The sequence below is a fragment of the Gopherus flavomarginatus genome, chromosome 8 (genome assembly GCF_025201925.1).
Source record: "Gopherus flavomarginatus isolate rGopFla2 chromosome 8, rGopFla2.mat.asm, whole genome shotgun sequence".
Classification (NCBI taxonomy): Eukaryota; Metazoa; Chordata; order Testudines; family Testudinidae; genus Gopherus; species Gopherus flavomarginatus.
The window spans coordinates 59,993,487-60,010,047 of NC_066624.1; the positions used below are offsets into that span (position 1 = coordinate 59,993,487).

Consider the following 16,561-nt stretch of genomic DNA (forward strand, 5'->3'; position numbering starts at 1 on the left):
AGCTCACGGACAGGATGGAACATTCCCATCCCCTCCCTCGGAGAGATGGTATAGAAGTCTGGGGCAGATGAGGGTGGGTAAGATAACAATACACGTTGAATCTTTGGGCTTTGCAGTTAAGGGAGGTGCAATCTAATGCCTTCACAGTGGGCTACGTAACTACTTAAACTGGTCCTAATAAAGATATATTTCTGAACCTGCAAGCTTGATACACTAGCCAATGTTAGGGATTAAATTTCCACAATCATTATAAAAGAAAAACATTCTTTACTCTGCAAGTGTGTGTCTTTACAAATATATATTTATGTATTTAAGCCCATTTCAGGCCATAAAAACCCTAAAAACAACCAGTACCTTTTCAGCAAGAGAAACTGCAATGTAGAAATCTGAGGTGAAAGGCACCCAAATAAGGGCTATTTTGATGCTTCTCTGAAGGCCTCTACTTAGCATTTTGAACTATCTTAAATCATGTTAACCTTTCATTTGCAAGAACAGGTTCCATTCAGTCCAATCCTTACCACTCTGTATGAGGTAAACTGGAATCTCTTTTACATAATTGCTTATCGTCTTAGAAAGGTGATATTGCATCTTGAAGACGCTTTTCCAAGAACTGTTGATGAAGAATGAGTTAAAAAATAAGATGCCACTTATGGACCCAATGTTTTTGTGCCATCGTCTCAAAAGAAAAGCAGTTGATACTAAAAAGCTATTCCAGATACATACAAGATCAAGCACTAGAGCCGGTCAGAAAATTTCAGTTTCTAAATCGGAAAAGTCTCTGCAATGTTGTTTGCATAATTTCTCCCTTTTCCTACCAGCTCTAAAATAACCATTAAAAAACCAACTTTGTGTCTGTTGTAACAGTGCAAAAGTCCATCCAACTCTTGTGTTCAAGTTCACTATCACTATACTTTAGAAAACCAGGTGGCAAATAAAACTGTCTCAATTTAACTTAGCAAAAGTGATAACTAGAAAATACTCAACATCAAGAGGTCTTACAAAAAAGTCAGGCTACAAAAGCATTCTAAGGCACAGTGTTTTGGAAGAAGTGCTTTCTCCCATTGGCGTTGCTTTATACACGCAGTGCATGAGTAGGTCCAAGTGATGCATGGCGCTGGACGTGTATGCACTGTCCCTTCCCCAGTAGCGTATGAAATCCATGTCTGAAGCTTCAGACATAGGCTCCCAGAGCTGCATGGAATTCCGTTAGACATTGCACTAGCTGCTGGAATTTGGGTCTTTCCTCAGGATCTAGGGCCCAACAACAGGCCATCACAGCAAACCTGAAGACAAAAACAAAGGGGAGACATCAGAAGACGACAGCTAATCATGACACACACAAGTGTCAAGAACTTGAGTAAAGAGATCCAATCACAAGCAAGTTTCTTTTTTCCCTTTGACCATCAATTTTTTTTATCTCATGGCAATGTGCCAAATTGTTTTTTCAGAAGTAGCATATCAGGAGTGACCAGCAAAAGTACTACTACTGGAAGTGCTGATCTGGTTTGGCAAGAGACAGACAAATCAAAGGCAGTCCAGTAGCAATATTAGGATAATCTGACAGTGGCACTTAAAATGTTTTGAAAACACTACTTAAAGAATTTCTGTAGGCGCGTACAGAGAAAGGGAATTTTGGGAAGACAGGCTGAGAAAAGGAAGGTAGAATGGAAGAAAAATACTAATTCCTTTTACTTATTTCCTTGAAAAATTTCTGAGTATGACCTTTAAAAAAAAAAACAACAATGCATCATTTACATGAACATTTAACACAACCAGGTCAGGATGACTGAATTGAGACCTCCTCTGTCTATAGAAGTAGCATTCGCTGCTTGCTCTGAATTTAAAAAAGGTTTCCTGGAAAGTAGACTAAAAACCACTCTTCCTCCCCCCTCATAATAAGTCCACACTTACAGTTCATCAGGGCAGTTGATTGGCTGAGCTATTCTGTATCCATCCTTTAGATATGCAGCCATCTCAAAAGGGTCAATATCCACATACGGAGTCTGCCCCAAAGTCATCAGCTCCCACAGTGTTACTCCAAATGCCCACTAGAAAAAAAAAGTGTTTTATACAGCAGCAAGTTAGCAGTACAGTAGGGCTTGGGGCCTCTGTCAGCTTCAGTTCTCTCATAAGATTAGTCATGCACACTAAACAACTATTTAAACTTAATGTGTGATCCTCGTATTTTTGATAAGGAAGATAAAAGAGCTTTATAAATGTGGCAACTCCTGTCCTTTCACGTTAAATGCGGTGCTGCTATAATTTTTCTCCCAAGACAGGAAAGTGACTTTTCTCATTTGCATCACTGAACATTTAAATGGGAATAACAACCTTCGAAATAAGAACTGGATCTAACTTGCAACAGTAACAAAAGCTCTGACAGCATGAAGCTTTTAAACACACAAATAAAATCACAAAATGCATATAGAATAATAAAATGCTGCTTTTCTATAAAGTGTTTGATCTGAAGATTACACAACCCTTAAAAACACTAAGTTTAAATAACAATGTACAGTACAGTTCACTTTGTAGAGAATGTAATAAAATTATATTTACACAGGACTTCAGATCTTCACAACACTGTGCAAATCAATCCCCACAACGGGTTTGGTGAGTTAGTTACTAACTTTGTATTTTGTTCAGCAGATGTATCACAGGGCATGCCAGCCCTGAAGTGCCCCCTTCTGACCATACGGCACTGCAGGCACTTCCTGCCTCAATTTTCTCTAACCAGGTTGTCTCTCTCTCAGGGGTTCACACAACTCAGCCTTCAGCATCCGGGGCTCATGGGGCTGTTTCACTGCCATGTAGACTTCTGGGCTGAGCCTGGAGCCTGAGCTCTGGGATCCTCCCACCTCACAGAGTCCTAGTGCCCAGGGCTCCAGCCTTAGCCCAGAAGTCTAAACAGCAATGAAATAGTTCTGCAGCTTGAGCCCATTAGCCCAAAAAACTGCTCAGGGATGTAAACACAGGTTTTTAAAAAATACAAAAGGGTTGATTGTCAATGGACACTGGTGAGAGTTTTGAAATAAGCAGGAAAGTAAAATTTAGGCAACTGGATAAACAGATAATTCAAGTAAAACTACTTTATATAGTGACAATGTAGTTGTTTCCCATTTTATAACTATATTGTCTCAGAAAATTCACAAAGAAGGAAAAAGGCCCCATCTATCCTGGAAAGAAAACAGCATAAAAACATGGCTCCTGCTGAACTATTATTTTTTTTCCAACACTTTGGCTGACTGCTGTGGATGGGAAAAAAAACTTGCTGGAACCATTTAAAAAAATCAGCTAAGCCATATGAAAGAAAAACAGGTAAAGCGGGTTCAGCATAATGTGTCTGAATCATATTTAAACTGTTAAAGCACTGATTCCTTTTTCTCAGTGCAGACAAAACCTAAATGTGCACAACAGACACCACTATGCATAAATGTATTACATGCAGTTGATACATAACATTTGTTTTTGGAGGAGCTGACAGAAGGGTATAGATCTGTGAAATAGGACTAAGGTAAACGTTAAGACGGAAGTTAGTTAGGGTGGATAGGCCTTTCTTTTCATGTTCCTAAAATGATGAAGGAATGTTAATTTGGGCACATTACAGTATTCTAGTAGTTAGCTATGGTACTATCAATTTATTAACAACATGATCTACGATATGTTAAAGGTAGCTGCATTTATTCTGTATAATGCAAAACATTTATGTATTGCATGTTAAAGGGGCACATTTAAATCTGTAGGATCTCTAAGAGATCCTACTACATTCTGACCCCCTTGCTCTATTGACAGATTTTGTTGGACAGACTTCAGCCGAGAAGGCGCCGTTATAATTATTCTTCACACCCCCTGAGAATAAGCCTCTAATTCTGTCAATGCCAGGAAATTCATTAGCTACCGTGTTATTTTTCAGCAGTGATAAAAACGAGTGTTTGTAGACTGGGGAGTTCCAGGGAAGGGGCTCAACAGAAGAAATGGAGCTGATAAGTACAGTGTTCAAGTGGCTAGGGGTGTGTATAAACCATGCAGCTTCTATTTTTTATATTAGAAACGATACACATCTGTGACACAAAAGTGGCAAGACATGCACTATTTTATGTTCACCATGGCTCATGGTATCTCCTAACCAAGAGTACTTCACTGGTCCGGGGTAAAATTTCAAGAGTGCTTAAGCGATTTAAGTGCCCATGTCCCATTGTAAGTTTAGGACACAGATGCTGAAGTCACTTACACTTGAAAATTTTACCTCTAGTCAGATCTTCACAGGATATGTTCACACTAGTGAAGGTTTAATATTGGAGATGAAATGGATACATTGTACTCATTCCACTGAATATAGTAAATCCGGCTAATGCAGGCTATTTCAGATAATAATCTACTCAATTTACAAAACAACAAGACTTTAGAAGAACAGGAAATACCTAGAACTTTTTATGCTAATACAGAAATAACTCTGAGGTAAAGCTGACCCTTTTTCAAAGTCTTGATTACTAACATAGGAACTATGGCAACATGCAAGAGAACAGGAAACTTCAGTGGAATATGAGTTATGTACACACACAGTTAGAAAATTTGAGAAGACTTCTAAAATAGAACATGAGGTTTCAAAAAATGCACAACACCTCACTGCATCAAAATTGTAAAGGTAACATCATTAAATGGAAATTACCCTAGGGCAGGAAAACCAGACCACATGGCTGTGTTGTTTATCACTGGCTAGCGCTCAAACTACTGCACAATCTTAACCAAGATTCTCCACAGTCACTCTTACTATTGATTGTTGAAAACAGTTTTCCAGTTTCCAATCTCTGGTTGTTGAAAGTCTTAATGAAGGAAAAGGTGTAAGGCATTTATCCTGCAAGCTGATCAGCACATGGCAACCACTGATACCAACAGGAGTGAATGGTACTTAGTATTGGACAAGAGCTTCTTTTCACTTCTCAGAACAGGGCCTTCAATAAGAAACTTAGGGCAGACGGAAAAGAGCAATGTGATCTCACACTGGAAAGGAGAATTTTTTTAAATGCATGGTATGGTCTATATGTCAATGATTTACAGACTGGACAGTTGTGTTGGGGGATAAGGGCAACAATTTAATAGCTTGCTCCATATAATGAATGTATTGAAGATGCTTAGTGTAAAAAGAATACTAATATATTACACATTAAATGCCCTGCGCATTAAATTTACAAGTAATGTGTCTCAAGGAAGTGGGAATGCAAAATGTAAGGGTTTGTACAGTATATAAATTTTGAACCATTAAGATTACAAACAGCTGTATAACAAGCTGAAGGCCATCAGGGTAATTGCTCAGGAAACCACTCTCAGCACACAGGAGCAGTACTGAAAAGTATGCCAAATTATTCTGTTGTAGCTCAGTCACACACTTCCATTCTGAGAAGACAACCCAAGAAGAGCAGTGTCACAATTACCACTGGACACTACAATCAGGGTTGGAAGGGACAGTACATCTTAGATTCACAGAAAACACAGAAAACATGAAAATGCCAGTTCTTGAAATTGGGTGAACTGTTTAGAAAGTTTCAGGATTTAACCAGTAAGTCCTCTGCTCAGCTGTAGGTCTCTAGATAGAAGCCAGGCTATTAAAGGGTAGCAGTGACTACATGTCAGTAACATTTCATAATTGTTTAGTGGTATATACAGAATGTGTTCCCTCCTCTACTTTAGGGGACAAGTGTCTGCGTCAAACACACTACTACACTTGATACCCTTGCTGGCAATTTCAGAGGTGCCAAACCACAATGGGAAAGGAGTGAACAATCCTGTCGTTCAAGAGGTGATCCCTCTATGTTAGGGCTGCATACCATAGTTTCCAGTCAGCACTGCTAACCGGACACTCAGGTCCTGTTTTCCAGTCTAAAACAGGATACCTGGCAACAGGGCTGCCAGAAAAGCCAGAGGCGGGGAGAGGAGCAAGCAATCATTTTTAAAAGTAAGAGGGCTAAGCCTTAAGGGTTAGGGTAAATGGTGGGTGGACGAGGGAGTGGAGAGAAGCCAGTGGGCAGGGCCATGTCTGCTGTACAGCCCAGGTAGGTTGGAGACTGTGGGTATCAGCTGACAGTATCCAGAGCCGGTGCAAGGATATTTTGCACCCTAGGCAAAACTTCCACCTTGCCCCCTCGGAGCATTGCTTATTATAAACTTTCAAAAATGAATACAGTGGAGTCACATCTTACGCGGGGGTTAGGTTCCAAGGTCAGAGCGTAAGAGGAAAATTGCGTATAGTGAAAATTACCATAAACTACAGTATGTACTAGAACAGGGATCCTCAACCTAAAAGTGGCACGCAAGCTGATTTTTTTTTTCTTTTTTTTATGACAGGCTGCGGGTCCCAGCCACCGCTGAGCCTGCTTTCGGCCTGGGGTTCCGTTCACTCAGCTGCCAGCGGGGTCCCAACCGGCGACTCTGCTCAGCCTCCTGCCATTCACACAGGGCCAGCTCCAGGGTTTTTGCCGCCCCAAGCAGCAGAAAGAAAGAAGAGGGGGTAGAAAAACCAAAAGCCGCGATCATGATCTGCAGCTCTACTGCTGCCACTTCAGTCTTCGGCAGCAATTCGGTGACTGGTCCTTTGCTCCGATAGGGAGTGAGGACCTGCCGCCGAATTGCTGCTGAAGATCCGGACACGCCACCCCAAGCAGCTGCTTGCTGGGCTGGTGCCTGGAGTCGGCCCTGCGTTCACCCAGGCTGGTAGGAGGCTGAGCGGGGCCAGCAGCTGAGACCCTGGCTGGCAAGGGGCTGGCAGCCAGAACCCCAGATCGTCAGTGAGCTGAGCAGGGCTGGCAGCTGGGACCCCAGCTGGCAGGAGCCAACCCACTGCTGGCCCTGCTCAGCCCACTGCCGGCTAAGTGAACTGAACCCCAGGTAGGCAGCAGGCTCAGCGGCAGCTGGGACCTGCAGCCTGCCATTAAAAAAACAGCTTGCGTGTTGTGCTGCCTTTGGCATATGTGCCATAGGTTGAGGACCCATGTTTTAGTGTATACTGTACTTTATGGTAGTTTTCACTATACACAATTTTCCTCTTACGCGGTGACTTTAGAAGCTAACCCCCGTGTGGGCTGTGACTCCACTGTAGTGTAAAAAAATTTTTTGGGCACTGCGTTTGGGCATCCCCAAATCTTGGCACCCTAGGCGGTCGCCTAGTTGTTACACTGGCCCTGACAGTATCTCCAGCCCAGGTGACGTGACAGCCAGTGATGGATTTAGAGTTAGTGGGGCCCAGTAGCCCTGTGCTCAGCTTCATTTTTGGGGCTCCTCCTTGAGATTCAGCCAAGAAAAAGAACATTCTTTCTTATCTCCCCCTGCCCATGTTTTTCATTCTTTTTCTCTTCATCCTCCTCCTATAAGTAATAGCAAGTAAATGAAAATAAAGTGAGGTACCTTGATTGTTCTTGTTGTCTAACTTATTTTTCCACAGACCACTTGAAAATCACGGAGGGTCTCGACAGACTACTTAATGATCTTTCCAAATATTGTCAAAAAATGTTTGGGTGCAGGGTCTGGCCAGGAGCTAGGGTGACAGAGGGGGCTCAGGGTTGAGGTAGGAGGTTGGGGTGTGGAGCGCTTACGTGGGGCAGCTCCTGTTTGGTTCTCAGAGTGGGGGTGGGGATGTGGTGGGGGGGCCGCAGGTTTCATGTCAGGGGCTGGGGAGGTGCAAGGGGGAGAATGCAGGGGTCAGTGCTGGGGAGGTGTGAGGGGAGTGCAGCGGTTAGGACGGGGCTGGAAGTGTGTGAGGGGGTGCAGGGGGCTGTGTGTGTGTAGGGGGGTGTGGGACTCAGGGCAGGGGGCTCGGGGCATGTGAGGTGGTGTGTGGCGGGTGCAGCAGTCAGGGTGGGCGGGTGGCTGGGAGGTGTGGGCTGGGGTCATAGGAGTGCTCACGCAGGGGGCTGGAGGGGGTACGCTCCAATTTCAGCCCCTTCCCCAAGGCCTCACCCCTGCCTTTTCTTCTCCTCCTCCTCCTCTCAGAAGCTGTGAGTGTGCTGAGGCTCCCTCCTCCTCCCCTTCTCCTGCCGGCAAGCAGCTGATACGCAGCAGGGAATGGGAGAGGGAACATAGCACTCTGGGGAAAGAGGCAGGGGAGGAGACAGGCTGCTGACGGCAGCATCAAGCTTCTCTGACCCCACAGGAGAGGGTGGAGAAGAGCGGGCCAGGGCCCCTTTCGGCCATGGGCCTGGCACCAGTGTAAATCTGGTGTTGGTTCTGGATATATATGTTATGCACAAAGGACTTCAGTCTTCAGCACTGTCAATTCAACTCCTTTTTTCATGAATAAATTGTGTGAAAAAAATGTTTAGAAGGAATAAATCCATATAACTATATATTGTTTTAGAAAATGTAAATATAACTTACCACATCACTAGCACTGGAAAATTCATTGTTAACCAAGCTTTCAAGAGCCATCCATCGCACTGGCCTGTTTTCATTATCTCCCAGACAATGATAGTCCATGGGGAATAGGTCTCGAGATAGCGCATTGTCTGTAATCTTGACCTGAAGTGCATCATCAATGCTAATTAAAAGACAATAAGAGCATTTAGTTCTGCAAAATATATACTATTTACAGTTGTGTTATTGCATCTTTTAAAAATATTGTATATATAGGACTTCACAGATGAGCTTGATCATTTGTTACCAACGTTTTAAAGCCTAATATTTTCCCAGATCATGACACTGATATGCTGCCATTACCACTAAATACATATCAGTTAACTTCAGGATAAAGCAATTTCAAAATTATTTTTGGCTATGAAAAGATGAGCAATAGAAAGCCAGAAGTCTCAGACATAAAATAAAACCAATTGTTTTAAAATGGTGAAATGTCCAGTTAAAATACTCAAACAACTTTATCTGTCCCTGTAAAAACCAACTTTCCCAATTCCCTTCTTGTTTCCTTGCAGACCGATTTTACAGGATAGTAATTTAGGATTTCTCATATCTGATGAAACAAAGGTTCCATCTAATGGGTATTCTGCCTCTGGCCATTGTCTGTATCAGATGCTTCAGAAAAAGTGCAAGAAAGCCTGAAGCAGGCGGTTATGGAATAACCTACTTACAGAGCCAAAGTGTCTTCACTTGCAGGGTAATTTACACTCTTCAACATGAGAGTTTGTTTCCCTTCCAAACTTTTTTAAAATCCTCTGTAACTGTGGATATTCTGATAATCCACCTACGTGTCTAATCCTTCTGCAAATCCTGCTAAACTCGACATCTTGTGGAAATGAGAGCCACAAACTAACTATGCTTTGTTTAAATTTCCTTTTATCAATTTTAAATTTGCCTTTCAATTTAATTGAATATTCTCTTGTTCTTATGAGGAAGGGTAAGTAAAAATTCTTGCTTTATCTTCTCTACACCATTTATTACTGAGCATATCTCTGTCACACAGCCTCTTATTCATCTCTGCTCTAACAGAAGCGGTCCCAATCTTTTCAATCTCTCTTCATATGGGAGATATTCAATGCCTTTAATATCATGTCACATGCCGCTGAACTCCATCTATTTCTGTTTTATCCTTTTTGAGATATAGTGACCAGAACTGAACACATCGACCTAAATTTTCAGAAGTGACTTGATTTTTTGCACCTCAATTCAAAGAACAAAAACCTAAACTTCCCACAGGTTGAAAACTTACTTTTAGAGAAAAATCAGGAATTAAATCCACTTTAGAACTGAAGACTAACTATGGAGTTGCAAACAAGTGACTTCATGTTTTGTTTTATAATTCTATTTTTAATTCTTGTGTCAATCAATTATCTTGGTAATTAAGTGAGGCACTACGAGGATCACCTTTTATGCCTATCTAAAGATACTGCAACATGTGCTACCCTCCAGTATAATAGATTATATCAAGGTCAAGATTGTACATATTTGTTAACATTTCAGCCGCTTCATTCTAAAGTTACTTCAGCTCCTCCTCTTTTGACATCTCACACTAATAGTACCTGAGGAGACACCTACTCTTTTCAATATCCTCTGGTAGAGATCAATGCAAAGAAATCATGTCTTTTTTCTAGAGAGTGTTATTTATCTTCCTTAATGACTTGCTTTACTTTATAAGAACATAGGAATGGCCATACTAGGTCAGACCAATGGTCCCCAAAGCCCAGTATCCTCTCTTCTGACAGCAGATGGTGCCAGATGCTTCAAAGAGAATGAACAGAACAAAACTTTATCAAGTGATCCACCCCAATATCCAGTCTCGGCTTCTAGCAGTCAGCTATTTAGGGACACCTAGGGCATGGGGTTGCATCCCTGACCATCTTGGCTAATAATGAACTTATCCTCCATGAAAAGACGGTTACTCACCTTTGTAACTGTTGTTCTTCGAGATGTGTTGCTCATATCCATTCCAATTAGGTGTGCCTGCGCCACATGCACGTTCGTCGGAAGATTTTTACCCTAGCAACACTCGGTGGGTCGGCTGGGCGCCCCCTGGCATGGCCCCGCGTAATGGCACCAAATACATATCCCTGCCAACCCATCCGCTCCTCAGTTCCTTCTTGCCGGCTACTCCGACAGTGGGGAAGGAGGGAGGGTTTGGAATGGATATGAGCAACACATCTCGAAGAACAACAGTTACAAAAGTGAGTAACAGTCTTTTCTTCTTTGAGTGCTTGCTCATATCGATTCCAATTAGGTGAATCCCAAGCCTTACCTAGGTGGTGGGGTCGGAGTGAGATACTGCAGAATGCGAAACTGCTGAGCCAAAGGCTGAATCGTCTCTGGATTGTTGCACCAGGGCATAATGGGAAGCAAAGGTGTGTACTGAAGACCAAGTAGCTGCTCGACATATCTCCTGGATAGGTACTCGAGGTAAGAAGGTGGCTGACGAAGCCTGAGCCCTAGTAGAATGTGCGGTAATATGTCCTGGAGAAACATGAGCTAGATCATAGCAAGTACGGATGCACGCTGTTACCCAGGACGAAATCCTCTGAGAAGAGATGGGTAGGCCTTCCATCCAGACTGCCACTGCAATGAAGAGTTGGGGCGTTTTGCGGAAGGGCTTCGTCCGGTCAATATAAAAGGCGAGCACCCTCCGGACGTTGAGGGAATGTAACTGCTGCTCCTGATGAGATGCATGCGGTTTGGGAAAGAAGACCAGGAGGAATATGTCTTGATTGAGATGGAAGGCCGATACTATTTTGGGGAGGAAAACTGGATGTGGACGCAACTACACCTTGTCTTTGTGGAACACCGTATATGGTGGGTCCACCATCAGAGCTCAAAGCTCAGAGACTCTTCTAGCCGACGTGATGGCTACAAGGAAGGCTGTTTTCCATGACAGATATAGGAGTGAGCAGGTTGCCAATGGCTCGAATGAAGGAAACGTAAGCCTCGTCAGGACCAGGTTGAGGTCCCAGGAAGGGGTGGGGCGGCGTACTAGGGGGTATAAATGCTCCAAACCCTTGAGGAACCTTGAAACCATAGGGTGGGAGAAGACAGAGTGACTACCTTCTCCTGGGTGGAAAGTAGAAATAGCCGCCAAGTGTACTCGCAATGATGAGCTAGCGAGGCCTTGCTGTTTAAGATACCAGAGGTAGTCCAGTATAGTGGGGATGGGAACCTCCGTGGGTGTGGTTTTCAGTGTTTGACACCAGCAGGAAAATCGCTTCCACTTGGCCAAGTATGTAGACCGAGTGGAAGGTTTTCTGCTACCCAGGAGTACTTCTTGCACTGGGGTAGAGCAGCGTAACTCCGATTGGGTTAACTATACAGGAGCCACGCTGTGAGATGAAGGGATTGCAGGTCTGGGTGGTGAAGCCTGCCGTGGTCCTGAGTTATAAGATCTTGATGAAGAGGCAGGGAGATTGGGTCGGCTATCGAGAGGTCCAACAACATGGTGTACCAGTGTTGTCGGGGCCACGCAGGGACGACCAGGATCAGGTGAGCCCTGCCCCTGCGGAACTTTAGGAGAACCTTGTGCACCAGTGGGAAGGGTGGAAAGGCGTAAAGCAGCTGGCTCTTCCATGGGATTAGGAAGGCATCCGATATCGAGCCCGGGGTGAGACCTTGGAAGGAGCAGAACCTCTGGCATTTCCTGTTCTTGCGAGAAGCAAATAGGTCTATGTGGGGAAAGACCCACTTCCGGAAGACAGAATGTATAATGTCCGGGCGAATTGACCACTCGTGATACAGAAAAGATCTGCTGAGTTGGTCTGCCAGAGTGTTCTGGATTCCCGGAAGAAAGGATGCTACAAGGTCTATTGAGTGGGCTATGCAAAATTCCCACAGTTGGATCGCCTCCTGACAAAGGGGGGAAGGATCGAGTTCCTCCTTGCTTGTTTATGTAGTGCATGGTCGTTGTGTTGTCCGTAAGCACTAAAACACAACGACCCTGCAGATGTTGCTGGAATGTCTGGCATGCCAGGTGGACTGATCTCAGTTCTCGGACATTTATGTGCAAAGCTAGCTCTTGAAAATGACCAGAGGCCTTGCGTGCGAAGATGGCCCAGGTGAGCCCCCCAGCCGAGAGATGATGCGTCTGTCGTTAGGGACACTGAAGGCTGCATCGGATGGAACGGCAGTCCTGCACACACCAGGGAGGGTGTTAGCCACCAGTCGAGGCAGCCTAAAATGCTCTGAGGAATGGTGACCACCATGTCTATGGTATCTCTGCCTGAGTGGTAAACTGAGGCGAGCTAGGTTTGAAGGGGATGCAGGCGTAGCTTGGCGTGCTTGGTTACAAAGATGCATGCGGCCATGTGACCGAGGAGGCTGAGACAGGTGCGAGCTGAGGTCGTTGGAAAGTTTTGGAGGCTTTTTATAATTGAAACTAATGCCTGAAACTGGGGTAGTGGCAAGCAGGCGCTTGTGAGTTTGGAGTCTAGAATGGCCCCAATGAACTCTATTCTTTGTGTGGGCACTAGAGTAGATTTCTCTAGATTGATCATCAGGCTCAATCGCCTGAATAGGTCCGTGACGATGCACACGTGTCCGGTGACTTGGGCCTCGGAGGTCCCTCGAATAAGCCAGTCATCTAGGTAAGGAAAGACATGTATTCGCCGACGACAGAGGAAGGCGGCCACTACAGCCATACACTTTGTGAACATGCGAGGGGCTGTAGAGAGGCCAAACGGAAGGACTGCAAATTGAAAATGTTGGTGGTGCACCATAAACCGTACGTACCATCTGTGCAGGGGATAAATGGCAATGTGGAAATATGCGTCCTTCATGTCGAGAGCAGCGTACCAGTCTCTGGGATCCAGGGATGGGATGGTGGTCCCCAGGAATACCACGCGGAACTTCAACTTTTTCAAGAACATGTTGAGTCCTCGCAGGTCCAGGATATGTCGGAGACCTCCTTTTGCCTTGGGGATTAGGAAATATCGGGAATAAAATCCCTTGCCCCTTAATTCCTCCAGTACCTCCTCTATAGCCCCGATCGAGAGGAGCGTACGAACCTCTTGCCAGAGGAATTGCTTGTGAGAGGGGTCCCTGAAGAGGGACGGGGAAGGAGGGTGAGAGGGAGGGGGTGAAATAAATTGGAGGTGGTATCCAAATTCTACCGTGCTTAGGACCCAACGATTTGAGGTTAATTGGGTCCACACAGGGAGGAAGGAGGAAAGGCGGTTGGAAAACTGAAGGGGATCCTGGGGAAGGACTGGTGTTCTGCTCTCGGGCACACCTTCAAAAGTTTGGTTTAGAGCCCGTCATAGGTTTGGCAGGACCGTTATTGTGGCCCCCTTGGGGTCCAGACTGCCGCCTGCAGTTACCGTGACCATGCCTTCTGTCAAAAAGTCTTGTCGTGGCCTGGGTGGGGGGTAAGGGTGACAAGGCTGGCTATGGAAGGACCTTCGTTGGATCTGTGGGGTATGCATCCCGAGGGAATACATAATCACCCGATTGTCCTTGAGACTCTGCAACCTAGGGTCTGTTTTCTGAGAGAAGAGGCCCTGGCCTTCAAATGGCAGGTCTTGGATGGTGTGCTGCAGTTCAGGAGGTAGGCCTGACACTTGCAACTACGATATCCATTTCATCGTGATTCCAGAGGCCACGGTTCTGGCTGCATAATTGGCAGCATCGAGTGAGGCCTGGAGGGAGGTCCGTGCAACTTTCTTTCCTTCCTCCAGAAGGGCCTGGAATTCCTGGTGGGAGTCCTGTGGGACCAGTTCAGTGAACTTGCCCACCACCTGCCAGGTATTATAATTATATCTGCTAAGCAGGGCCTGTTGGTTCGCCACCCTGAGTTGGAGGCCCCCCGCAGAGTAGACTTTACGTCCCAACAGGTCCATACATCTAGCCTCCCTTGATTTTGGTGCGGGGGCTTGCTGGCCATGGGGCTCCCGCTCATTCGGATTGGATCACCAGAGAGCATGGAGGAGGGTGGGTATATAAGTACTTGAAACCCCTGGAGGGCACCATGTACTTTCGTTCCACCTCTCTGGCTGTGGGAGAGATAGATGCTGGGGATTGCCAGATGGTGTCCGCTTTGGCTTGAATGGAGCGGATGAATGGTAAAGCCACACAAGTTGGCGCATCTGCCGACAGTATATCTTCAACCTCTGGGACTTCCTCTACCTGTAGATTGATATTTAAAGCGACTAGCCTCAGGAGGTCCTGATGAGCTCGGAGGTCAATAGGGGGCAGGCCTGATGAGGATGTCCCGGCTACCTTCCTCTTCCCCAGATGAGGCAACGACAGACCTGGGATGAGTGGCTCATGTATGGACTCGTGGTCAGGAGGCACGTCAGGGTCTGGGAGGACCTGAGGGTCTGGTGCCAAAGGAGATTCGTCTGTACCCGCTGGAGGGGAGCGGCTAACAGTGGCCTCTGGTGCGCGATGTTCCGATGGGGCGGAGCGGGATGGTACCGTGGGTTCGCCTTGGGCCTGGTGATATGCCCAAGGCGTCCAAAAGGACCACTGTTGAGGACCTTGGTCTGGACCTTGAGCCTCATGTAGAACTCGGCTGTGTACCTCCGAATCCCCGTAGGAGGCACTATCGGCGTGCGATGACACAGACACATGCCGCAATGGCCGTGGCGGAGCGGAGACCGCTTGAGGAGGAGCCCTGCGTCCAGCGAACTGTTCTCCGTGCTGCACCGGAGAGTGGTACCGGGTTCCGTACCGGTACCGGGAGTGGGACCGGGATCTGCGACCGGGATCTTGAAGCTCTATGATGAGATCGGCTGCAGCGCGAACGGTGCCGGGAGCTGGATCGGTGTCTGGAGTATCAGGTCGGCGACCGGGATCTTGAGTGGTGCCGCGAGTACGAGCGGTACCGAGAAGGAGATTGGTACCGGGACTGCAAGCGGCGTAGGGATCGGGATCAGTGACGAGATTGAGAATGCTGGCGGGACCTCAATCTTGAGTGGTGCCTCTCGGCAGTGCCGATCGAGGACGGTCTTACCATGGCAGGCTTGCCTGTCGACTGAATAACCCACACCGGCGGTGCTGGGAGTTGAGGCAGGGTGAGCTCTGTTAATGCAATCAGTTCCCTCGTCGTAGAAAATGTCTCTGGCGTGGTGGGAACGATGAGCTCTAACGAGGCATGCGCCGGGGAGCTGTCAGGCACCGGACTCGACGGCCCTTGCGAGGCCGGAATCAACGGTGCTGAGATTGTTGGTGCCGCGGCAGTTACTCGTGCCGGGTGGCTGACTTAGGCTGTTGCTCAGACTGCGGTGTAGATAGTGAAGCTGCAGGAGCGTTGAGCTTCTTGGCTCGCGGGGAGAGGGAGTGGTGCCGGGCAGGTTTCTGGGCCGGTGCCGGTTGCCGAGATGTCTTCGTGGTGCCGGCGCACTCTGGTGCTGATGAGGCACTTCTCCCTGGGGTGGACAGTCCGGCACCCTGTGCCGAAGGTGGAGGAGTGACGGCTGCCTCCATTAGGAGCTGCTTGAGGCGAAAGTCCCGCTCCTTTTTCGTCCGTGGCTTGAAGGATTTGCAGATCTGGCACTTGTCTGTGAGGTGGGATTCCCCCAAGCACTTGAGGCAGGAGTCGTGAGGGTCTCCTGTGGGCATCGGCCTGCGGCAAGCCGAGCATGGTTTGAAACCCGGTGAGCCAGGCATGGGCCTGGGCACCGGGTGAGGGAAAGGGCTAATCCCCAACCCTCTGAACTATATACACTAACTACATTTAGGAAAAATTATTAAAAGTATTAACTAGAACTATATAGAATAACTATATACACAATAAGTTTAGAACGAGTAAATAGATAGGGAGGTGGAGATCAGCTAAGCCGCGCTCCACTGTTCCAACGACCGACACAGGCGATAAGAAGGAACTGAGGAGCGGATGGGTCGGCAGGGGCATATATTCGGTGCCATAGCGGCGCCACGCCAGGGGGCGCCAAGCCGACCCACCAAGTGTTGCTAGGGTAAAAATCTTCCGACAAACGTGCACGCAGCGCGCACACACGTAATTGGAATCGATATGAGCAAGCATTCGAAGAATTTAACATTCTTTTTTGAACTCAGTTATACTTTTGGGCTTCACAACATCTCCTGACAACAAGTTTTATACGGTGACTGTGAGTTATGTGAAGAAGTACTTCCTTATGTTTGTTTTAAACCTGCTGCCTATTAATTTCATCGGGTGACCCCTGGTTCTTGT

General features: G+C 46.4%; 1 protein-coding gene across 1 annotated transcript in view; it reads right to left on the reverse strand.

Moving 5' to 3' along the window:
- Nucleotides 1-247: 247 nt before the first annotated feature.
- The window catches only part of RYK (receptor like tyrosine kinase), a 146,530-nt gene continuing 130,216 nt past the window's right edge, over nucleotides 248-16,561 (reverse strand). Inside the window, exons 13-15 of the mRNA XM_050965488.1 lie at nucleotides 8,365-8,524; nucleotides 1,912-2,048; nucleotides 248-1,283 (exon numbers count right to left, since the gene is read on the reverse strand). Coding sequence (XP_050821445.1) covers nucleotides 1,172-1,283; nucleotides 1,912-2,048; nucleotides 8,365-8,524 — 409 coding nt within the window. The 3' untranslated portion in view covers nucleotides 248-1,171. The remainder of the gene's footprint in view (nucleotides 1,284-1,911; nucleotides 2,049-8,364; nucleotides 8,525-16,561) is intronic.